Genomic DNA, 26,283 nt, shown 5'->3' on the forward strand with positions numbered 1-26,283 from the left:
TATTAATCATTTACAGTTCCCGATGCTCCAGAATTGTAATGTATCCGTGTGGCATGTAGGATGCTGCAATTTTTTTTTTTTTTTGTCAAGCTGAATATAGCTGAGAAAAAAATACCCCGATCTGCACGGCCTCACTGAATAACACTGGCCCAAGTGCAATCTGATTTTTTTTTTTTTTTTTTTTAATTTATCAGATTACACTCATCTGATCTCTGCGTAAGTGTGAATGAGCCCTTAGTAAATTCTCCAGCGCCTGTCTGGTTCCCCTGCAGACTCCTCTGTACTGAGGGATGACATTTAGTACATTTTCCGCTGTAAATTCAATATGCTGCCCACAAATGCTGGCAGTCTACCTGCCCTGTGTAGTCGAACCCTATGAGTTTTTGGCACCGCTGCAAGAAAAAAAAAATCCCCCACGGAATTAAAGGGACACTGTCAGCACAAAATGACTGTTCAAACCAAGTACAGGCGCTCGGTGCTTCACGGCGGTGCCGGTCATTTATATACAGCTTCCTACCTGCTAGTTTTCCATCTATATCCTCCTTTCTACGGCTCTATGATTGACAGCTCTGGCATCATAGAAAAGGGGGGTGGAGACAGAGGGAAAACAAGCCAGTGGGAAGGTGTATATAAATGATTGGACCCGCTGTGAAGCACCGAACGGCAGGACCTGGTTTGAACAGTCATTCTGTGCTGACAGTCCTTTTAATGACCGCAGGGTGCTGAATTTAAAAAAAACAACAAAAAAAACATCCCCACTTACTTCCTGGACCGATGCCGTTCTTCCACTCTGGGCCCTCTATGCTCCCCTGTTCTCCTGATGTACAGAATGTCACGTGACCACTGCAGTCAATCAAAAGAAGCTAAATATTCCTTGTTCTCATATAGACACAGGGCTGAGGGCTGGAGGAGTGTGGGGCCATCTATAAAGGGCTGTTTAGTTGCGGACAGTCCCTTTAACATGCTACTCCTTTTATTAGGAATTCTGCACAGATAAGCTTGGTGCTATATCTCACATAGGCTGTGCTTCTTTCTCTAGATTGGAAACTTGGCTCTGAGCCCTTCAGTCACCACCAGAGCACAGACAAACTACTGTTCACTTCTCTAGGTAAGCAATTGGTTAACTAGTGAGAATACGTTTTTTTCTTTTTACAGCTCTAGGTGGTTATACAGGTATGAGTTATGTATTAAGTGTGTGTATGTATGTATATATATATATATATATATATATATATATATATATATATATATATATATATATATATATATATATATATATACTAGCTGTACTACCCGGCTTCGCCCGGGGTAATAACTGCTGTTAGCAAAATAGAATGTGTTAACAAAAATTTATTCTGCACAAAAAAACCACAAAACAAATAGATAGAAATGTAATTATTAAAAGGCAAAAACTAAGCTAATAGAAGCATTTTACAACATATATTTCAACACCAGAGATATTCCACACAGATTTAACTAAATTGGCCAAGTAATGTGAAGTAATCTTCTACTACTTATTCGAGAGCCTTTTGATAAACGACATTCTTAGTTTTTCCTTCAGGTGCAAAGACAAACAGATTTTTGGCTGTTCCAACTCTTGAACAGGCCACATAAAGTTGACCATGAGAAAAGCATGGAGATTGTAAATCTAAACTAGCTGAAGAGCCTGGCGTTGCCTGGGCATAGTAAATATCTGTGGTTAGTTATAGCACCTCACTTCTCTTATTTTCCCATCACGCCTCTCATTTTCCCCATCACATCTCTCATTTTCCCCCTCACATCTCTCATTTTCTCCCTCACTCCTCTTATTTTCCCCCTCACTCCTCTCATTCCCCCCTAACACTTGTCATTTCGACCTCACATCTGTCATTTTCCGATCACTCCACTATTTTCCCTCACTCCTCATTTTGCACTCACACCTTTTCATTTTCACCTCACACCTCTCATTTTCCCCTCAGTATATACATGTTTGTCATCTCCCTTATATATAGTATACACCTGTATGTCATCTCCTGTATATAGTATATACCTGTATGTCATCTCCCCTGTATATAGTATATACCTGCTGTGTCATCTCCCCTGTATATAGTATATACCTGTATGTCATCTCCTCCTATATATAGTATATACCTGTATGTAATCTCCTGTATATAGTATATACCTGTGTGTGTCATCTCACCTATATATAGTATATATCTGTGTGTCATCTCCTCCTGTATATAGTATATACCGTATTTTCCGGCGTACAAGACGACTTTTTAACCCCTGAAAATCTTCTTAAAAGTCGGGGGTCGTCTTGTACGCCGGGAATCGCCTTGTACGCCGGGTGTATATGGTGGGTGGGTGGGGGGAGTGATCCTGATGACGACGAGGGGGCGTCTCACAGAAAAGTGAGTATCCCCCATTACCTTATCATAGCGCTGCAGCGTGGGGTCTCTGTGCTGGGAGCGGCGGCGGCTGCTGTGCTGTGGCGGCTCCTCTTCTGCAGTGTGGAGCCTCTGGTGCTGTGGGGCGGTGGCGGCGGCGGCGTATCTTCATGCAGTCGGGGCTCCTCCGGCATCTCAGCCTGGAAGCCCCGCCGGCAACTCCATCGGTACAATGCGCTGGCCTCCGGGAAAATGGCCGCTGCTTAGATTCAGATCTCGTTGAGATCTGAATCTGAGCATGCGCAGCCCCCAGCGGCCGGGCCACCGCATCGCACCTATTGAGCTGCCTCCGGGAAAATGGCCACTGCTCAGATTCAGATCTCGTCTCCCGAGATCTCGGGACGAGATCTGAATCTGAGCAGCGGCCATTTTCCCGGAGGCCACCTGACCGCATTGTACCCATGGAGTTGCCGGCGGGGCTTCCAGTCTTTGAGATGCCGGAGGAGCCCCGACTGTATGAAGATACGCCGCCGCCACCGCCCCACAGCACCAGAGGCCCCACACTGCAGAAGAGGAGCCGCCACAGCACAGCACAGCACAGCACAGCAGCCGCCGCTCCCAGCACAGAGACCCCACGCTGCAGCGCTATGATAAGGTAATGGGGGATACTCACTTTCCTGTGAGACGCCCCCTCGTCCTCATCAGGATCACTCCCCCCCCCCCCAAAAGGCACATATTCACCGGCCCTATAAGACGACATAGGGTGTATAAGAAGACCCCCGACTTTTAAGAAGATTTTATTTTTTAACTGGTAAAGTTGGGGGGTCGTCTTATACGCCCAGTCGTCTTATACGCCGGAAAATACGGTACCTGTATGTCATCTCCTCCTATACATAGCATATACCTGTATGTCATCTCCTCCTGTATATACTATATACCTGTAGGTAATCTGCTCCTGTATATAGTATATACGTGTGTCATCTCCTTCTGTATATAGTATATACCTGTATGTCATCTCCTGCTGTATGTAGTATGTACCTGTATGTCATCTCCTCCTCTATATAGTATATACCTGTGTCATCTCCCCTGTAAATAGTATATACCTGTGTGTCATCTCCTCCTGTATATAGTATATATCTGTATGTCATCTCCTCCTGTATTAGACCTCGTTCACACGTTATTTGGTCAGTATTTTTACCTCAGTATTTGTAAGCTAAATTGGCAGCCTGATAAATCCCCAGCCAACAGTAAGCCCACCCCTTGGCAGTATATATTAGCTCACACATACACATAATAGACTGGTCATGTGACTGACAGCTGCCGGATTCCTATATGGTACATTTGTTGCTCTTGTAGTTTGTCAGCTTATTAATCAGATTTTTATTTTTGAAGGATAATACCAGACTTGTGTGTGTTTTAGGGCGAGTTTCGTGTGTCAAGTTGTGTGTGTTGAGTTGCGTGTGGCGACATGCATGTAGTGACTTTTGTGAGATGAGTTTTGTGTGGCGACATGCGTGTAGCAACTTTTTGTGTGTCGAGTTGCATGTGACAGGTTAGTGTAGCAAGTTGTGTGCAGCAAGTTTTGCGCATGGCGAGTTTTGCGCGTGGCGAGTTTTATGTGTGGTGCCTTTTGAGTATGTGCAAGTTTTGTGTGAGGCAACTTTTGCATGTGTTGCAACTTTTGTGCATGTGGCAATTTTTCCGCGTGTGCAAGTTTTGCGTGTGGCGAGTTTTCCATGAGGTGAGTTTTGCACGTGTGGCGAGTTTTGCATGTGGAGAGTTTTGCGCGTGGCGAGTCTTGAGCGGCGACTTTTGTGTTTCAACTTTTATGTGGCGAGGTTGGTGTATGTGTGGTGAAATGTGCGCTGAGGGTGGTATATGTGTTCGAGCACGTGGTAGTGTGTGGCGCATTTTGTGTGTGTGTTCATATCCCCGTGGTGGTGTGGTGATTATCCCATGTCGGGGCCCCACCTTAGCAACTGTACAGTATATACTCTTTGGCGCCATCGCTCTCATTCTTTAAGTCCCCCTTGTTCACATCTGGCAGCTGTTAATTTGCCTCCAACACTTTTCCTTTCATTTTTTCCCCATTATGTAGATAGGGGCAAAATTGTTTGGTGAATTGGAAAGCGCGGGGTTAAAATTTTACCTCACAACATAGCTTTGACGCTCTCAGGGTCCAGACGTGTGACTGTGCAAAATTTTGTGCCTGTAGCTGCGACGCCTCCAACACTTTTCCTTTCACTTTTTCCCCATTATGTAGATAGGGGCAAAATTGTTTGGTGAATTGGAAAGCGCGGGGTTAAAATTTCACCTCACAATATAGCCTATGACGCTCTCGGGGTCCAGACGTGTGACTGTGCAAAATTTTGTGCCTGTAGCTGCGACGGTTCAGATGCCAATCCCGGACATACATACACACATACATACATACATACATACACACATTCAGAGAGATATATATATATATATATATATATATATATATATATATATATATATATATATATATAAATATATATAAAAATTTTTACGCATGCATACATACATGCTGTGTGTATGTCCGGGATTGGCATCTGCACCGTCGCAGCTACAGCCACAAAATTTTGCACAGTCACACGTCTGGACCCCGAGAGCGTCATAGGCTATGTTGTGAGGCAAAATTTTAACCCCGCGCTTTCCAATTCACCAAACAATTTTGCCCCTATCTACATAATGGGGAAAAAGTGAAAGGAAAAGTGTTGGAGGCGAATTGACAGCTGCCAGATGTGAACAAGGGGGACTTAAAGAGTGAGAGCGATGGCGCCAAAGAGTATATACCGTACAGTTGCTAAGGTGGGGCCCCGACATGGGATACTCACCACACACGGGGATATGAACACACACACAAAATGCCCCACACACTACCACGTGCTTGAACACATATACCACCCTCAGCACACATTTCACCACACATACACCAACCTCGCCACATAAAAGTCGAAACACAAAAGTCACTGCTCAAAATTCGCCACACGCAAAACTCGCCACATGCAAAACTAGGCTCACGCAAAACTAGCCACACGTGCAAAACTCACCTCATGGAAAACTCGCCACACGCAAAACTTGCACACGCGGAAAAATTGCCACATGCACAAAAGTTGCAACACATGCAAAAGTTGCCTCACACAAAACTTGCACCAACTCAAAACGCACCACACATAAAACTCGCCACACGCAAAACTTGCTGCACACAACTTGCTGCACACAACTTGCTACACTAACCTGTCACATGCAACTCGACACACAAAAAGTTGCTACACGCATGTCGCCACACAAAACTCATCTCACAAAAGTCTCTACATGCATGTCGCCACACGCAACTCAACACACACAATGTGACACATGAAACTCGCCCTAAAACACACACATGTCTGGTATTATCCTTTAAAAATAAAAATCTGATTAATAAGCAGACAAACTACAAGAGCAACAAATGTACCATATAGGAAATACGGCAGCTGTCAGTCACATTATTATTATTATTATTATTATTTATTGTTATAGCGCCATTTATTCCATGGCGCTTTACATGTGAGGAGGGGTATACATAATAAAACAAGTACAATAATCTTAAACAATACAAGTCATAACTGGTACAGGAGGAGTGAGGACCCTGCCCGCGAAGGCTCACAATCTACAAGGGATGGGTGAGAATACAGTAGGTGAGGATAGAGCTGGTCATGCAGCGCTTTGGTCGATCGGTGGTTACTGCAGGTTGTAGGCTTGTCGGAAGAGGTGGGTCTTCAGGTTCTTTTTGAAGATTTCGATGGTAGGCGAGAGTCTGATGTGTTGTGGTAGAGGGTTCCAGAGTAGGGGTGATACGCAAGAGAAATCTTGTATACGATTGTGGGAAGAGGAGATAAGAGGGGAGTAGAGAAGGAGATCTTGTGAGGATCGGAGGTTGCGTGTAGGTAAGTACCGGGAGACGAGGTCACAGATGTATGGAGGAGACAGGTTGTGGATGGCTTTGTACGTCATGGTTAGGGTTTTGTACTGGAGTCTCTGGGCAATGGGGAGCCAGTGGAGGGATTGACAGAGGGGAGAGGCAGGGGAATAGCGGGGGGACAGGTGGATTAGTCGGGCAGCAGAGTTTAGAATAGATTGGAGGGGTGCGAGAGTGTTCGAGGGGAGGCCACAGAGCAGGAGGTTGCAGTAGTCAAGGCAAGAGATGATGAGGGCATGGACTAGGGTTTTTGCAGATTCTTGGTTGAGGAATGAACGGATTCGTGAAATATTTTTGAGTTGAAGTCGGCAGGAAGTGGAAAGGGCTTGGATATGTGGTTTGAAGGAGAGATCAGCGTCAAGGATTACCCCGAGGCAGCGAGCTTGTGGGACTGGGGAGAGTGGGCAGCCATTTACTGTAATGGTTAGGTTCGTTGGGGGGGGGGGGGGGGGGGGTCGCGTGAGATTGGGGGAAAGATGATGAGTTCTGTTTTGTCCATGTTAAGTTTCAGAAATCTAGCGGAGAAGAAGGATGAAATGGTGGACAGACATTGAGGGATTCTGGTTAGTAGGGAGGTGATATCTGGTCCAGAGATGTAGATCTGTGTGTCATCAGCATAGAGGTGATACTGAAAGCCATGAGATTCTATGAGCTGTCCCAGGCCAAAGGTGTAAATGGAGAAGAGCAGGGGCCCAAGGACTGAACCTTGCGGGACTCCGACAGATAGGGGGCGAGGTGAGGAGGTGGTGTGTGAGTGGGAGACGCTGAATGTCCGGTCTGTTAGGTATGATGAGATCCAGGATAGGGCCAAGTCTGTGATGCCAAGGGATGAGCGGGTCTGTAATAATAAGGAATGGTCCACTGTGTCAAAGGCAGCCGACAGGTCGAGGAGGACAGAGTAGTGTCGCTTGCTCTTGGCGGTTAAGAGGTCGTTGGTGACCTTAGTTAGGGTAGTTTCAGTGGAGTGGTGTGACCGGAAGCCAGATTGTAAGCGGTCAAAGAGGGAGCGAGAAGAGAGATGGGAGGACAGTTCAAGGTAGACGTGTTGTTCCAGTAGTTTGGAGGCATAAGGGAGAAGTGATATAGGGCGATAGCTAGATACAGAGGATGGGTCAAGAGAGGGCTTTTTGAGGATAGGTGTGATGGAGGCATGTTTAAAGCTTGAGGGGAAAACACCAGTTGTTAGTGATAGGTTGAGGAGATGGGTTAGGGTTGGGATGAAGACTGTGGTGAGGTTTGGGATGAGGTGGGATGGGAGTGGGTCAAGTGCACAGGTGGTGAGATGCGATCTTGAGAGTAGAGTGGAGAGTTGATCTTCTGTAATGGTGGAGAAGTTGGTTTTGGAGGTGGAGGGCTGGGAAGTCGGGAGGAAGGGCTCTGGGGCTTGTTGACCAAAACTGTCTCTGATGCTATCAATCTTCTGCTTGAAAAATGAGGCAAAGTCTTCAGCGGAGATTAGTGGGGAGAGAGTTGAAGGTGTTAAATAACTGTTTAGGGTTGTGAGACGGAGGATATGAGAGATGAGAAGTAGGTTTGTTTAGCTGTGGCGAGTGTGGTCTTGAAAGTAGTGAGGGACTGTTTGAATGCGATGAAGTGGTCTTTGGAGTGGGATCTTTTCCATCTGCGCTCAGCAGCCCTGGAAGCTCGCCGCAGTTCTTTGGTCAGGCTGGTGTGCCAGGGCTGTCTGTTGATTTTGCGAGCTTTGGTATGTGTAAGTGGGGCAGCAGATTCCAAAGCTACAGCTATTGTGGTGTTATATAGAGCAGCAGCGTCATCCGCATTGTGTATGGAACTTATGTCTGTGAGAGGGAGGAGGGATTCAGAGAAGGAATGTAGGTCAAGGTGTTTAACCCTTTTCTGCCAGCTGACGGAATAGTACGTCAGCTGGCAGATCCCCTGCTTTAAGGTGGGCTCCGGCGGCGAGCCCACCTTAAAGCCACGACATGTCAGCTGTTCTGTACAGCTGACATGTGCGCGCAATGAGCGCCAGCGGAATCGCGATCCGCCCGCGCCCATTAACTAGTTAAATGCCGCCGTCAAGCGCTGACAGCGGCATTTAACTAGCGCTCCCGGCCGCGCGGCCGGAAGTGCTCGCACTGCTGACCCCCGTCACATGATCGGGGGTCAGCAGTGCATCGCCATGACAACCAGAGGTCTCCTTGAGACCTCTATGGTTGTTGATGGCCGATTGCTTTGAGCGCCACCCAGTGGTCGTCGCTCAAAGTACACCTGCCTTTCTGCTACATAGAGGTGATCTGTATGTCACCTCTATGTAGCAGATCCGATCGAGTTGTGCATGCTTCTTGAAGCATGCCAAAATTTAAAAAAAAAAAAGTGGTTAAAAATATAAAAAAAAATAAAAAATATATAAAAGTTCAAATCACCCCCCTTTCGCCCCAATCAAAACAAAACTATTAAAAAAAAAATCAAACCTACACATATTTGGTATCGCCGCGTTCAGAATCGCCCGATCTATCAATAAAAACAAAGGATTAACCTGACCGCTAAATGTCGTAGCGAGAAAAAAAATCAAAACGCCAAAATTACGTTTTTTTTTTGGTCGCCGCGACATTGCATTAAAATGCAATAACGGGCGATCAAAAGAACGTATCTACACCAAAATGGTATCATTAAATACGCCAGCTTGGCACGCAAAAAATAAGCCCTCACCCGACCCCAGATCATGAAAATTGGAGACGCTACGGGTATCGGAAAATCGCGCAATTTTTTTATTTATTTTTTTTTATTTTTTTTTTTTTAGCAAACTTTGGAATTTTTTTTCCACCACTTAGATAAAAAATAACCTAGACATGTTAGGTGTCTAAGAACTCGAAATGACCTGGAGAATCATAATGACAGGTCAGTTTTAGCATTTGGTGAACCTAGCAAAAAAGCCAAACAAAAAACAAGTGTGAGATTGAACTTTTTTTGCAATTTCATCACACTTGGAATTTTTTCCCGTTTTCTGTTACACGGCATGGTAAAACCAATGGTATTGTTCAAAAGTACATCTCGTCCCGCAAAAAATAAGCCCTCACATGGCCATATGGATGGAAAAATAAAAAAGTTATGGCTCTGGGAAGGAGGGGAGCGAAAAACGGAAAAAGCTCCGGGGGTGAAGGGGTTAAGATTTCTGCGAGGGTGTGAAAGTTTGTGGGGTGGGGATTGTAGACATGGAGTGGAGAGAGATGAGAATGTGAGAAGGTTGTGGTCAGAGAGAGGAAGAGGTGAGTTAGAGAGGTTAGATAGGGAGCAGAGGCGGGTGAAGATGAGGTCCAGTGTGTGACCATCTTTGTGAGTGGCTGCAGAAGACCATTGAGTGAGGCCGAAGGAGGAAGTGAGAGATAGAAGTTTAGTGGCAGCTGAGAGGGAAGTGTCAATGGGATGTTGAAATCGCCCATGATGATAGTGGGGATGTCCGCAGAAAGGAAATGAAGTAGCCAGGTGGTGGCTGGCCCTGGGGGGCGGTAAATGGCAGCCAGTTGGAGGGGGAGTAGATGCGCACAGAGTGCACCTCAAAGGAAGGGAGGGTAACAGAGAGTGGCAGTGGGATTGGGGTGAAGGAGCAGTTATCCGACAGGAGAAAACCAACTCCTCCGCCATGCTTGCTGCTGGGGCGGGGTGTGTGAGAAAGGTGGAAGCCACCGTAAGAGAGTGCAGCAGGGGAGGCTGTGTCAGAAGGGGTGAGCCAGGTTTCGGTGATGGCGAGGAAGGAAAGTTTGGTAGTAATGAAAAGATCATGGATGTAGGAAAGCTTGTTACAGACAGAGCGAGCGTTCCACAGAGCTCCTGTTAGTGGGACTGGGGAAGTGGGGGCTGGGCGAATGGGTATAAGGTTAGAGAGGTTACGGAAGTTTGTGATGGAGCGTGGATGGGAGGTAGAAACGACTGTGGGAATATGGTGAGGAGGACCAGGATTTGGAGAGATATCACCAGCAGTGAGAAGGAGCAGAGATAGTGTTAGCAGGTGGGAGCAGGAGAGGGCATGAGGGGGCTGCCTGTGCTTTGAGACAGAGGATTGTATGTTAAGGAGCAGTTCTGAGGAGGAGGTGAGATGGATGGGGAGGATTGAAGCAGAGATAAACAGTTCCTTACTTGGTGTGGGGATTGGGGGAGGTAGCAGAAAGTGAAAGATTATAGGGGTGAAAGTGAAAATAAACATGATCTGTCTATTATGTGTATGTGTGAGCTAAGATATACTGCCAGGGGGGAGGGCTTCCTGTTGGCTGGGGATTTATCAGACTGCCAATTTAGCTTACAAATACTGAGGTAAAAATACTGACCAAATAATGTGTGAACGAGGTCTAATACAGGAGATGACATACAGGTACATACTATATACAGGGGAGATGACACACAGGTATATACTATATACAGGAGCAGATGACACACAGGTATATACTATATACAGGAGCAGATGACTCACAGGTATATACTATATACAGGAGCAGATGACACACAGGTATATACTATATACAGAAGGAGATGACTTACAGGTATATACTATATACAGGAGGAGATGACATACAGGTATATACTATATATAGGAGATGACACAGGTATATACTATATATAGGAGATGACACAGGTATATACTATATATAGGAGATGACACAGGTATATACTATATACAGGAGGAGATGACACAGGTATATACTATATACAGGAGGAGATGATACAGGTATATACTATATACAGGAGGAGATGACACGTATATACTATATACAGGAGGAGATGACATACAGCAGGTATATACTATATAAAAGAGGAGATGACTCATAGGTATATAGAGGAGGAGATGATATACAGCAGGTATATACTATATACAGGGGAGATGACATACAGGTAAATACTATATACAGGAGAAGACATACAGGTATATACTATATACAGAAGAGATGACATACAGGTATATACGATATACAGAAGAGATGACATACAGGTATATACTATATACAGGAGGAGATGACACATAGGTATATAAAATATACAGGAGGAGATGACATACAGCAGGTATATACTATATACAGGGGAGATGACATACAGGTATATACTATATACATGAGATGACATACAGGTGTATACTATATATAAGGGAGATGACAAACATACTGAGGGGAAAATGAGAGGTGTGAGGTGAAAATGAAAAGGTGTGAGTGCAAAATGAGGAGTGAGGGAAAATAGTGGAGTGATCGGAAAATGACCGATGTGAGGTCGAAATGACAAGTGTGAGGGGGAAAATGAGAGGCTTGATGGGAAAATAAGAGAAGTGAGGTGCTGTAACTAACCACAGATATTTACTATGCCCAGGCAACGCCAGGCTCGTCAGCTGGTGTGTGTGTGTGTGTGTGTGTGTGTGTGTGTGTGTGTGTGTGTGTATATATATATATATATATATATATATATATATATATATATATATATATATATATATATATAATTATTTTGTATGTGCTTCTCATAAAATTAGAATATCATCAAAAAGTTAATTTATTTCAGTTCTTCAATATAAAAAGTGAAACTCATATATTATATAGTCATTACAAAAAGAGTGATCTATTTCAAGTGTTTATTTCTGTTAATGTTGGTGATTATGGCTTACAGCCAATGAAAACCCAAAAGTCATTATCTCAGTAAATTAGGGTATGTTCCCACTGTCAGTAAACGCTGCGGGTTGGACGCTGTGTATATCCGCAACGTCCATCCCACAGCGGCCAGATGTTACAGCATAGTGGATGGGATTTCAAGAAATCCTGGCAGAAATGGACATGCGGTGCGTCTTTCCAGACTGCAGCATGTCTTTTTATCTTGCAGAGACGCTCAGTCTCCGCAAGATAAATATCAGCCCGTATAATGTATTGGGCGTGGTGATTCTGTATGGTTCAATGAACACATGCGGAATCACCTGCGTTCAAAAGCCGGCAGTGCTTTGGACGGAGCGGACATGTGCTGCGTCCAAAGCGCTGCTGATTACTAACCGTGGGGACATACCCTTAGAATACTTTATAACACCAGCTTGAAAAATTACTTTTAAATTCGAAATGTTGGCCTACTAAAATGTATGTTCAGTAAATGCACTCAATACTTGGTCGGGGCTCCTTTTGCACCAATTACTGCATCAATGTGGCATGGAGGCGATCAGCCTGTGGCACTGCTGAGGTGTTATGGAAGCCCAGGTTGCCTTGATAGCAGCCTTCAGCTCATCTGCATTGTTGGGTCTGGTGTCTCATCTTCCTGTTGACAATACCCCATAGATTCTCTATGGGCTTATGGTCAGGAGAGTTTGATGGCCAACCAAGAACAGTAATACTGTTGTTTTTAAACCAGAGATTGATACTTTTGGCAGTGTGGACAGGTGCCAAGTCCTGCTGGAGAATGAAACTTCTATCTCCAAAAAGCTTGTCAGCAGAGGGAAGCATGAAGTGCTCTAAAATTTCCTGGTTGATGGCTGCGCTGACTTTGGTCTTGATAAAACAGTGGACCTACACCAGCAGATGACATGGTTCCTGAAACCATCACAGATTGCGGAAACTTCACACTACTGTAGACCTTGTAAATCAAGGTCCCAGAGTCTGGATGAAGAGTGCAGGGGCACAGAATCCAAGCTGCTTGAGGTCTAGTGGGATAACTTGCTTATCACTGGGATCTGACTCCTGAGACCACAAGCTATGCCGAGATGAGGCCTCTCTTGAAGAAAGAGGTGTATATGCTCTGCCTCCCCACAATTTAGTTGTCACGCTTGATGAAGGATAAGTAAGTGCACAACAACTGGGAGAGTGAAGGAGGGAACCCAAACACTAGGGGAGTGGAGACTGCCTAGGCAGATTTATAATCGCCCGGTCTTCCCTAACCGTCCTTATATAGGTTCTACACCTATTGCCAAGCAGGAACCTAATCCCTGTCTGACCCTAGCGACAGGCCCTGGTTAGGCAGGGGATGAGGTAAGCACTATTCAGTCCCCACTACAACTAAAGACAGAGAGGGTAGACGAACGAGGGGAAGACAACCGAGATGTGACACTAGCAATCCTCCAAGAGTCCTCTGAGAAGGAACTAACCAACTGTTAGTACATTTCAACTGGACAGAGACAAGTAGGAGCTAACACCAGCACCATGCTGCAGTGATTGAATGTATTTAAACCTACCGCACACTCTGCTACCTACATAGGTGATGATCTCTCTGTACGGCGACCTGTGACCAATACAGCCAATCTTCCTGTAGTGGATCACTGGGAGGGACAGGATCAGGTGTTGTCTGAGTGGGAGTGGCAGGGAATTGGTAAGGGATGTATGACTTTCTGTTTGTTTGGGGGGGTTGGCCAGTCTGAGGGTATATGCACAGGTTCAGGAGCTCTTGCAGAAATTTCCTGACAAAAAAACAGACATCAACATGTTAGGGCATGTTAGGTTAGGCTATGGGTTGAACTAAGATCAGAATAATCACTGCACTCGTATGGTTTCCAATTGCATCAATCAAAAAGTTTATTAATTTTGAATCAGTGGAAAGAGGTACTTGGCGAATTGACGTTTCGGCCAACCCATGGCCTTGTTCACAAAATCGCCTTTTAGAACTCTGTTGTATATAAAGAAAGGACCCTGTACGTTTGGCGAGTCAGATAAAGTGATGTGGTAGCATAACCTAGCTGGAATGCTAGAAAACGTATGCCCATGCACTAGAGCCGTATTTCCGGCTGGAACGGGACTTGTGGCTGTCCTGCGAGTACAGTAAGTAATAGATTTCAGGCTGTGTCCGTCCTGTGTATTCTGAAATGTCCCAGGGGGAACATAAAGAAATAGTGCTGTGTCACTTATAAACGCAGGAGCCTGGACATGTTCTGGCATATAGATGCGGAAGTGACCTCCCAGTGCAATTGGTGGCGTAGTGGAGGAAGCCGACACAGTCCTGTGTCACGGCGGTGGAGCTGCTCCACCGCCGTGACACAGGACTGTGTCGGCTTCCTCCACTACGCCACCAACGCTTGCCCCTTGACTGCACTTGCGACAGAGACGGACGTTAGTCCTCTACCGGCTTGCAGCATACCAAATTGCACTGGGAGGTCACTTCCGCATCTATATGCCAGAACATGTCCATGCTCCTGCGTTTATAAGTGACACAGCACTATTTCTTTATGTTCCCCCTGGGACATTTCAGAATACACAGGACGGACACAGCCTGAAATCTATTACTTACTGTACTCGCAGGACAGCCACAAGTCCCGTTCCAGCCGGAAATACGGCTCTAGTGCATGGGCATACGTTTTCTAGCATTCCAGCTAGGTTATGCTACCACATCACTTTATCTGACTCGCCAAACGTACAGGGTCCTTTCTTTATATACAACAGAGTTCTAAAAGGCGTTTTTGTGAACAAGGCCACGGGTTGGCCGAAACGTCAATTCGCCAAGTATGTCTTTCCACTGATTCAAAATTAATAAACTTTTTGATTGATGCAATTGGAAACCATACGAGTGCAGTGATTATTCTGATCTTATGTCGTGTGGGATCGAGTATCCCGTTCACTGGCACCGTGAACTATAAAGATTGAGTGCTAGCTTTCATTACCTTCCATATGGGTTGAACTAGATAGACTTGAAATCTTCCTTGAACCTTAATAACTATGTAACTATTTCTGCCAGAAATCCGCATGCGTTTTTTGAGTGTTTTTTACCGGAGCTTTCCCAATGCATTAAATAGCGGGAAAACCGCGAAAAATCCGCAAAATTAATGAACATGCTGCTTTTTTTTACCACGATGCGTTTTTTTCGCGGAAAAAACAGCGCATCATGTGCGCACAAATTGCGGAATGCATTCTAAATGATAGGATGCATATGTATGCGTTTTTATCTCGAAAAATCCTGAACGTGTTAAGCGAGTTAGGGCCTGTGCACAATATGTGGATTTGTCACAGAACCTGATGGGTTTTCTTGATGCCAGCCAAGTGAATGAGAATTCTGAAGTCACGCTGCTTATTTGTGATTTGAATCTGCAGCATGTCAGTTCTTTAACATTGTTACTGCAGATTTTGCACATAGGGCTCGCTCCCACTTGGGATTAAATTGGACAAATTCAACCCGATTAAAAATCGCATGGCATTCGTATCAGTTTAATCCTATGCTTTTGTTCTCAATGGCGTTGTTTTTTTTTTTGCTCCTATCGGATCGCGATATTTAGATTGCACGCACCTATATGTCTATGGGTGCGTGTGAAACCTTGCACTTCTCTCAGATATCACCCGAGTGCAGTGCAATTCCCATCTGCAGCAGAGGAGATGGAGAAGTTAATTTCTCCATTTCCTCCACACCTGTGCTCTGAACCTGTCTTTTGAGATAACAGAGCATGCTCACAGCAGAGCCAAAGCCGAGGGCTATTAGCATATCACATCCGATGTGATACACTAGTGTGACTCCAGCCATACTAATTAGTTGGGAAAATCTGCAACAAAACCACAAGTAAAAGATGCATCAAAAATGTGCTTATTTTACGCTGCGCTTTTCCTGCCAAGAGATGCAGAAATTTCTTCACAAAATACTTAGTGTGCACATGCCCTTATTCTGTGTGTGAAGCAAAACAGTATACAGACATTACAGCAGGGAATCACAGCTGATTCTTTCTGTGAGGTAAAACATTTCCCTGCATGTTTTTAATGTTTTATCTCACAAAAAGAATCAACTGTGATCCCCTGCTGTCCTGTCTGTATACTCTTTGGCTTCCTCAACATGTCTTGTATTTTCAGCATTATGCCACAGTAAAGTATAATGATTGCTGTTGTATTTCTTTTTGGTGCTATTCTCTCTAGTAATGGCTTCCGCTGTAGTGAGCTTCGTCCCCACCACTGCCTCCCGCTTTGCCCTGCTGAAGGTAGACAGCAGCAGTGATTCTGACTCTGAGAAGACAAAGAACAGCCGCGGTGCAGGAAAACTGCGAGGACCTGCTGCAGGAGGAAAGAACAATGTAAATGAGAAAAAGAGGGAGAAAAGGAGGAAAAAGAAGGAACAGCAACAGAGTGAGGCTAATGAGGTACGTATGTATATGGGTGTCAGTAGTGTATGAGAAAATGGTCCACCTTCTGGATGATGTTAAAACTTATGAAATTTATTCAAACATTTTAAAAGGTCCATGACATTCAGTACTAAAGGTGGGGAGCAGGAAACAACGTATTTTGAACTCTTAACAGCGTTCTTCCTCAAGGCCTGATGGGAAAAGTTTCTTATTTATCCAAAATCCACAATGAATGAATCTGATAGGATAAGTAGTCACATGACATTAAAACTAATTAAAAATAAAATCGAATACATTCTAAGACAAGAAATAGAAAAAAATCGATAAGCAAAAAGAAATACTTAGTAACGACACATAATATCGCGGCGCAGGTACAAACCATCGGGGAATATTGATCTTAGATTAAATATCCAAAAGACTTCTCTGTTGAGAAGCCTCCCTAGCAACCAGGCAACCCCCACATGTACTTATGCTGGCTAAGGCTACGTTCACATTAGCGTTGTGCGACGCATCGTCGGGCGCCGCTGCGGCGACGCATGCGTCATGCGCCCCTATATTTAACATGGGGGCGCATGGACATGCGTTGAACTTGCGTTTTGTGACGCATGCGTCACTGCGGCGCACGCGTCAGGGCGCAGAGGACGCAGCAAGTTGCATTTTTTGTGCGTCCAAAATCAAGCAAAAAAAGGACGCATGCGTCACAAAACAATGCGTTTTGCATGCGTTTTGCATGCGTTGTGCGTTGCGTCGCCGATGCGTCGCCGACGCAACACACAACAACGCAAATGTGAACGTAGCCTAACAGATGTAAATCATTCAGCTTCGGCGATGAAAACTAAATCTCCGAGAACTTAAAAATACTCAGAGGTCACCCGAGCGTGCTCAGGAAATCTTGAGTAACGAGTATATTCGCTCATCACTAGTAGCTGGGAATTTAGGATGCAGCGATCATGCTATCCTCAAATTTTGGATTACGAGAGAAGGAAGACCTTTGAGGACTCAGACTTTAAGGTTGGACTTCTGAAAGACAGATTTTAATGGACTCAGAAATAGGGTAGGACATGTCCAATGGCCATATGTTATAATGGACAGAAATGTCCAAGAAGGATGGGATATTTTGCTAAATTAAGTTCTCACTGCACGATCAGTAACAATTCCGAAAAGAAGGAAGAGTTGGAAGCATTTAAAGAGACCAGGGTGGATGAACACAGAACTTAATCACTTGTCAAAAAGGGAAAAAAGAAGGGTATATTAAGTGGAAAGAGGGGGGCATATCTAAAGAAGAATATAATGCTGTTTGCAGGGCAAACGTTGAAAGAGCTAAAGCCAGTAATGAAGTGAGGCTTGCAAGGGAGACCAAAAGCAGTAAAAATTGATTTTGGTGGTATGCCAAAGATGCTGTAGGATTTTTACAGGATGAAAAGGGTGAAGTGGTCAAAAATGATGTTGAGAAGGACGAACTTTTAAATTCCTATTTTGCATCTGTGTAATCTAAGAAAGCAATTGTCATCGACTGGTCTTCACTAGTGATGAGCGAGTGTACTCGTTGCTCGGGTGACCTCCAAGTATTTGACTGCTCGGAGATTTAGTTTTCATTGCTGCAGCTGAATGATTTACAGCTACTAGTCTGCTTGATTACATGTGGGGATTCCCTAGCAACCAGGCAACCCCCACATGTATTTAGGATGGCTACTAGCTGTAAATCATTCAGCTGCCACGATGAAAACTAAATCTCCGAGCAGTCATAAATACTCGGCGGTCACCTGAGCGTGCTCGGGAAAACCTGAGCAACGAGTACACTCGCTCATCACTTATCTTCACGGTACCATCAAAGGAATAAAATAATCCACACTATCTATAAACGGAGAGATGGTGAGGTAACACTTAGCTAATTTAAATGAATTTAAATCTCCAGATGAATTATGGAGCGCCCCCAGACGCAGGGCCGCGGGGTACTCGGTACCGGGCCTCTCTGTCTCGGTCCTAGGGTTGTCACGGTGGCTAGACCCGGTCTGTGACCCTGCTAAGGGGCGTCCAATGAAAGGTGTGATGATGGTGCGTGGTACAAGGTGCGATGAATAATGAGGACACAGGGTTGCAGTCTCTTTACCTCTTTACTGAAGGCTTTGGGATCCGCAATCCAGAGCACTGCTAACAGGGCTGGCTGAGTCCGGCCGGTCCGAAGGCGCATCCAGAGTTCCCTTTACAGGTGGAAATCCGTGTCCTTCCTACCAGCGCCTGTGTGTTGTAGTACTTCCCTGCTGAGCACCACGGGATAGTCCTCACAACTGTTGTGTCTGTTTCTGATGTTCTTTCTCTCTCCGTCCCCCAGATGATATGGCTAGGACGCACCCGTATGACGGGGTAGGCCTGGAGTTATTTTATAGGGACCCTAGAGATGCCCCTCACCCACAATTGCCTCTGTTGTCTGCGTTTGGTGTGTAGGTGAGACCGCCAACCTGTAGTTAACTGCCCGGCCGTAGTTCAAAGTAATGCGTGGAGTCTTTCTCGGCGTTCCGACCGCCGGCTACGCGCCTCAGAAGGATGTTGCTACGATCTTAGGGCACGACTCCTGGTTCTACCTCCTTTGTGCTGTGATCCCGTTTCTCATTTCTCCACAATATGCTTCGCTTCATGTCCTTTCTTAGTAGCCTGCCGCTATAAGGCACAGGCACGACTCCGTAGCGATCTGTCCCTTTCTAGGCCTCTGTCAGGATCCCACCCCTGACAGGTCCTCTCTCGAGCTCTTCCCAGCTACTTTCTTCCTAACTTCCTATCCAACCCCCAGTTTTACCCATGTGTGAGGAGTGGCCTAGTAGATAGGACCTTTTGCTCCCCCTGGCGACCGTAGTGTGAAGTGTAATGTGTGTCTGTGATACCTGCAAAGTGCCATCAGACGTACCATCACTCCCCTTAGTGGCAGAGCAACAGTACTGCAACGACCAGGACTCTGGGGCGCTGCACTTACATCTCAGGATGCTAAAAGTTAGCAGAGGAAATTGCAGAACCACTAGCTAGAATCTTTGAAAAATCCTGGAAAACAGGAGAAGTCCCAGAAGATTGGAGAAGGGCAAATGTTGTCCCTATCTTCAAAAAAGGAAAGAAGAAGTTGGAGCCAGAAAATTATAGGCCAGTGAGCCTTACTTCTATACCAAGAAAGATCTTTGAACAATACAGTAATTAACCAGAGCCAGCATAGGTTTGCAGCAAACAAGTCATGCCAGACTAATCTAATTTCCATGTATGATGGAGTCACTGACTGGTTAGGTCAGGCGGTAGATATACTATATCTTGACTTCAGAAAAGCATTTGATAAAGAATCTCATACTATCCTTTTTGAAAAAATGACCAAGTATGTTATTAACATGGCTATGGTTAGGTAGATTCAGAACTGGCTCAGTGATCGTACTCAAAGAGTGGTAATAAATGGTTGCACATCCAATTAGAAGAGTGTTTCAAGTGGGGTACCACAGAGCTCTGTCTTGGTACCAGTAGTGTTCAGAATATTTTATAAATGATATAGATCAGTGTTCCCCCAACCCCAGTCCTCAAGAGCCACCAACATTTCATGTTTTCAGGATTTCCTTAGTATTTCACAGGTGATGGAATTATTGCCTGTGAAGGTGATGCAATTATCACCTGGGCAATACTAAGGGAATCTTGAAAACATGACCTGTTGGTGGCTCTTGAGGACCGGAGTTGGGGAACACTGATCTAGATAAAGGAACTGAAGGTAAACTGATCAAATTTGCAGACAGTGCAAAGCTAGGAGGAATAGCTAACACTAGAGAAGCCAGAGAGGATTCCGAAGGGTCTAGATAAGCTTGAACAATGGCAAGTGACTAATAGAATATTTAACAGGTAGAAATGCAAGATTCTATATCTTGGCAAGAAAACGAAAAATACATCGACAGACTGTGAGGAATAGAACTAAGCAACAGCACATGTGAAAAAGACTTGGGAATACTAATAGATCACAGACCGCACATGAGTCAACAGTGTGATGCAGCAGCAAAAAGGCAAACACAGTTCTAGGCTGTATAGAGAAGCATAGAGTCTAGAGACAATGTGAAGCAATTATACCCCTCTACTGCTCCTTGGTCAGGCCGCATCTGGAATATTGTGTCCCGTTCTGGGCACCACATTTTAAATGCAACATGGAAAAACTGGAGCAAGTTCAGAGAAGAGCTCCTAGGATGGTGAGCGGACTGCAAAGTATGTCCTGCCAGGAATGGTTAAAGGATTTGGGAATGTTTAGCTTGCAAAAAAGAAGGCTAAGAGGAGACTTAATAGTAGTCTACAAATATCTGAAGGGATGTCAAAGTTTAGAGGGTTCATCCTTATTCTTATTTGCACATGGAAACATGAGGAGCAATGGAATTAAACTGAAAGGGAGAAGATACAGATTAGATATTAGAAAAAACTTTTTGACAGTGAGGGTGATCAATGAATGGAACAGGCTACCACCAGAGGCAGGGAGTTTTCCTTCAATGGAAGTCTTTAAGCAGAGGCTGGACAGACATGTGTCTTGGGCTAAGTTCACATTAGCGTTCGGGGGCTTTGCGGAGGGCTGCGTACTTCCTCCGCTAAGCCACGCCTTCTTCCGCATACTTCTACATGCGTCCTGCGTACCTATCTTTAACATTGGGTACGCAGGACATGCGGATGTGTGCGGATGCATTGTTTTGAAGCGCCCGCCGACCGCACGGGAACGCAGTAATTTTCTCAGTAAACATGTGAATTCCCCCACATATCCTATGGATATGCCATACATGTGTGAGTTGGTAGTGCCCCTTTAAGACAAGTTTTATGTTCTGCTTTTTAATATTTTACAGCTCCGGAACCTTGCCTTTAAAAAAATTCCTCAAAAGTCTTCACACACCAGTGGTGGCTCTCAGCAGAATTCCGCAGTACACAGCCTGCCTAAGGAGTCTCAAGAAGAAGATTGGCAGCAGTGGCGACAGAAGGATGAACAGGTACCTGAATATAAGCCCATGCTGACATAAGCATTCTTGTGCATTTACAATATAGAAAATATCCTGAACCTGAAAGGTCATATGGTAAAAGTGACAAAAGCAAGTGTACATATACAGTGGGGCAAAAAAGTATTTAGTCAGTCAGCAATAGTGCAAGTTCCACCACTTAAAAAGATGAGAGGCGTCTGTAATTTACATCATAGGTAGACCTCAACTATGGGAGACAAACTGAGACAAAAAAATCCAGAAAAGGGTCATTCCATGTCAAGTGAACCAATGATTTTTACCACTATATTTTTAATTCTTTTGAGATTTTGTTATTTGGTAATAGTGTGTCAGAGAATGCAAAATGCGAAGGAAAAAAAAATTCTAGATTTTTTTTTTATTTTTTATTGATTTTCAAAGTTCGGAAAAAGTGCGAATTTCGGTGTTGCCTGCCTTTACATTTCTCCCCATAACTCAGGCTAGAAAAGAGAGAGAGAAACAAAATAAACACCATTCTACTCAGAACAGTACAGGCTTTCACCAGATATGTCACACGAGTATCTTTGATAATAATTTACCTATGCGAACGCAGGCGCAAAACTTTAAAACGCATTTCCGAAAAAAACGTTTAATTTAAAAATTTCAAAAACTGCACATGTGCCTGTTATACGCCTAGACACATCTGTACCAAAACACAAGATGGGATCATGATGGGATCATATTTTAAAAAATAAAACTATTACAGTGTCAGTTCAAAAATCTTGATTTCAGATCTGTTCAGCCTGTGGTCTAACAGTGTAGGGTCCATATTTACCAAATAATCCATGATTGTTAGATATTCCTGTATTATTTTATTATGTTACCACATAGAAGCAGGAGAGGACAGAGGAGAAGCTTTGTTAGGGCTGAGAATGACCAGGGGTACACAGTGACTGCAGAGCAGATGACAGGCCGGCAGCTCCAGCCTCCAGAGGCCATATTCACACCAAATCTTATCACCCAGGAGAGGCAACTCCTCAAATGGAGGGAGAAAAATACTCTTAACAGCCAGTTCATGTATTGTACAAACCAGGACTACAAAGAGGAGGAGGAGAGTTTGTTATAACAGTTACAGGAAGCAGAACCCATCGCAGGGACTCAGCAATACCGGACTGTCATCCCATGTAGTGGAAATATAGACAGTGACGTCCATGAAGTGGTAGAAGGCGGCACAAGATCGGCAATGGATGACAACAGGTGATGTGACCTGTGAATATGATCGGCGCTGGCAGCTACTGGACTCTCCAAAGATTGTGAAAATGAAGACGTAGAAGTGACTTTTCTGCACCTTCTGGTCCAGCGCCGTCCTATGTGTATCCAAGAAAATCAGACATTGTAAAAGTGAACAAAAATCAGATATTAACTCAGGTGGAGCCGAGCACCATGACAGGCCGCACATACTCTGACACAGAAGGAAATGGCCACTGCTAGTGAGCGCTTATGGACAAGATGACATTTCACCCACTAGAAGGGACACATTGATGATAGAAGGCCAGTGTAAAAACCTACTACTAATTGTTTGATTAGTTCATATTTTATAGTACGAGGATTTAACCACTGGACTATTCTTCTTAAACACTTCATAAATGACATGTTTAGTGATATAGTAGAAAAAAAATTGTTCCATGTATAAATAGGTGGTTGAAATATTGGTTCTTTTAATCTTATTTTTAACATAATTAGGACGAGACTGTATTTAGAAAACCACACTTGAGGATATGATCACGTTTTTTCTTTTGGCTTGTTCAATGAATTCAGGTTGAAAATGCTGAGCAAGTTGTTATGATGATTAAGATGTATTTATTCTGGCACTTTGGTATTTGTTTTTTGTGTTTCTTTATTGTTACATATAAATGTTGAATGCAGTAAGTTGTAATTTGAAAAGAAAAAAGGAAGAAACTCACACAAACATAAAATCAGATGATTCAAGGCTTAAAAAAAAAAAAAAAAAATACAAATGTGATAGATCCCAAGTTGAATCCCTGTATAAATATAAACAAGGACACGAGTAACACACATGCATGTTTTCACAATTTTAAAACATACGTTTTTTTCAGAATTGCACATCAAAATTTTTAGTTTGATTTCTCCAAAACAAAATATAAAGAAACATAGTCTTGTGACATATCAAATGAAAGCCAGTACCGTTCTGAGAAAAATGATGCCTCTCCCACCTCTATGTCTTAATTCTAGCCCGAGATATGATAAAAAATGTAAAGCCATACCAGGCCAAAATCCATGCTTTTCAAAACTTTAAAAATCTGTACAAAATTAACCGATGAAGAAAAAAATTCTAAACTTTTAATTTGTAATTAACTAAAGTTGTACTTCATAAAAACAAAAAATAAAAAAAATCTAAAGACGTAAGGTAAAAAAAATATTCATATTTGGATCACTTGATATGGAATGACCCAAAATCACATTGTCTGTTTTTTTTTATCATTTTATTTGCATATTCTGGTGGAAAATAAGTATTTGGTCAGAAACAAACAATCAAGATTTCTGGCTCTCACAGACCTGCAACTTCTTCTTTAAGAGTCTCCTCTTTCCTCCACTCATTACCTGTAGTAATGGCACCTGTTTAAACTTGTTATCAGTATAAAAAGACACCTGTGCACACCCTCAAACAGTCTGACTCCAAACTCCACTATGGTGAAGACCAAAGAGCTGTCAAAGGACACCAGAAACAAAATTGTAGCCCTGCACCAGGCTGGGAAGATTGAATCTGCAATAGCCAACCAGCTTGGAGTGAAGAAATCAACAGTGGGAGCAATAATTAGAAAATGGAAGACATTCAAGACCACTGATAATCTCCCTCGATCTGGGGCTCCACGCAAAATCCCACCCCGTGGGGTCAGAATGATCACAAGAACGGTGAGCAAAAATCCCAGAACCACGCGGGGGGACCTAGTGAATGAACTGCAGAGAGCTGGGACCAATGTAACAAGGCCTACCATAAGTAACACACTACGCCACCATGGACTCAGATCCTGCAGTGCCAGACGTGTCCCACTGCTTAAGCCAGTACATGTCTGGGCCCGTCTGAAGTTTGCTAGAGAGCATTTGGATGATCCAGAGGAGTTTTGGGAGAATGTCCTATGGTCTGATGAAACCAAACTGGAACTGTTTGGTAGAAACACAACTTGTCGTGTTTGGAGGAAAAAGAATACGGAGTTGCATCCATCAAACACCATTCCTACTGTAAAGCATGGTGGTGGAAACATCATGCTTTGGGGCTGTTTCTCTGCAAAGGGGCCAGGACGACTGATCCGGGTACATGAAAGAATGAATGGGGCGATGTATCGTGAGATTTTGAGTGCAAACCTCCTTCCATCAGCAAGGGCATTGAAGATGAAACGTGGCTGGGTCTTTCAACATGACAATGATCCAAAGCACACCGCCAGGGCAACGAAGGAGTGGCTTCGTAAGAAGCATTTCAAGGTCCTGGAGTGGCCTAGCCAGTCTCCAGATCTCAACCCTATAGAAAACCTTTGGAGGGAGTTGAAAGTCCGTGTTGCCAAGCGAAAAGCCAAAAACATCACTGCCCTAGAGGAGATCTGCATGGAGGAATGGGCCAACATACCAACAACAGTGTGTGGCAACCTTGTGAAGACTTACAGAAAACGTTTGACCTCTGTCATTGCCAACAAAGGATGTATTACAAAGTATTGAGATGAAATTTTGTTTCTGACCAAATACTTATTTTCCACCAGAATATGCAAATAAAATGATAAAAAAACAGACAATGTGACTTTCTGGATTTTTTTGTCTCAGTTTGTCTCCCATAGTTGAGGTCTACCTATGATGTAAATTACAGACGCCTCTCATCTTTTTAAGTGGTGGAGCTTGCACTATTGCTGACTGACTAAATACTTTTTTGCCCCACTGTACAGCTTAACCGATATAACGAAGTATATAGTATAGGGTTACCAAATGGACAAAAGTTCATCATTGCAGAAAGACACATAGGTGATGTCCCGCCAGCCCTGACTAATCAAAAGCTGTGCCGAGGATCCTGAAAGCTAAGAGACCCTGAGAGCTCACACCCAGCGACTAGAGACTAATGGCCTGGCTGATGGACGGAGTCCTGCTAATTGTTCCACTCATCTCTACTGAGGACTTTTGGAGCTCGCCTCAGTAAATCACCTGTGCAATACGAGAGATCAGGGGCCAAACATATAACCGAAAAATCGGCTTATATGTCTGGAGCCTGAGCACTCATACTCCCACTGGTGAATTATTGATTTGAGTCCAAAGATCCTCATCCATAGCAGATGCCATCGCTCGCTACAGAGATGAAAGTAACAAGCAGGGAAGAGTAGCATTATAAACACTAGTCCCTGCCAGCGGTATCAGTAGAGAATATTAACTTCTCCCTCCTTCTGTCTAATCAGGTCAAACACAGGTGCCCTCCATGGTCAGAAGCCAGGGCAGCATTATATGTTCATCTCGGCACAGCAACATTTTTAATTATATCCAATTGTGAAAATGTTTAATTTTCAATTTTCTATCACTTCAACAGAACTTTTGTTTGTGGGACAACCCATTTAACATATATTTGTCCCTTCACCCATGACAGCACCGCCTGCGAGAGGACACACCCATCCAGGACAGGAAAACCACTGAAATAAAAGGATGGCACCTCTCCTCCACATCTTTGGGTTTCCTGTCTTTGATGACAGACCTTAAGAAAAGGTGCGGCTCGAAGAGTCCCAGGCCTGACCCGGTAGCTGGAAAGGCGGCTTATCTGGCCGTGGCACTCTGAGACCCGCTATTGCAGGGATTTATGCTGCAAGGTCAATAATGGTCTGGCTACAACAGTTGGAGGAGCAGTTTAAAGACAATGTCCCTAGGGAAAGGATCCTGTCTAATCTACCTTTAGTACAGGGGGCAATATCCTTTCTATCGGATGCCTCGGCGGACTCAATGAGGTTG

At 44.1% G+C, this 26,283-nt stretch overlaps 1 protein-coding gene and 1 long non-coding RNA gene across 3 annotated transcripts in view; one reads left to right on the forward strand and one right to left on the reverse strand.

Annotated features, from left to right (window-relative positions):
* Positions 1–26,283, forward strand: part of GKAP1 (G kinase anchoring protein 1) — a 63,197-nt gene that overhangs the window by 1,276 nt on the left and 35,638 nt on the right. For both annotated transcript variants that reach the window (XM_077248983.1, XM_077248984.1), the window contains exons 2-4: positions 1,040–1,108; positions 16,146–16,366; positions 21,184–21,324. In XM_077248983.1, coding sequence (XP_077105098.1) covers positions 16,148–16,366; positions 21,184–21,324 — 360 coding nt within the window. In that variant the 5' untranslated portion in view covers positions 1,040–1,108; positions 16,146–16,147. The remainder of the gene's footprint in view (positions 1–1,039; positions 1,109–16,145; positions 16,367–21,183; positions 21,325–26,283) is intronic.
* LOC143759844 (uncharacterized) overlaps positions 1,965–26,283 on the reverse strand; it is a 279,692-nt gene continuing 255,373 nt past the window's right edge. The window contains exons 2-3 of the long non-coding RNA XR_013212244.1: positions 2,097–2,161; positions 1,965–2,062 (exon numbers count right to left, since the gene is read on the reverse strand). This is a non-coding gene — a long non-coding RNA (uncharacterized LOC143759844). The remainder of the gene's footprint in view (positions 2,063–2,096; positions 2,162–26,283) is intronic.

The sequence above is a fragment of the Ranitomeya variabilis genome, chromosome 1 (assembly GCF_051348905.1).
Source record: "Ranitomeya variabilis isolate aRanVar5 chromosome 1, aRanVar5.hap1, whole genome shotgun sequence".
Taxonomy (NCBI): Eukaryota; Metazoa; Chordata; class Amphibia; order Anura; family Dendrobatidae; genus Ranitomeya; species Ranitomeya variabilis.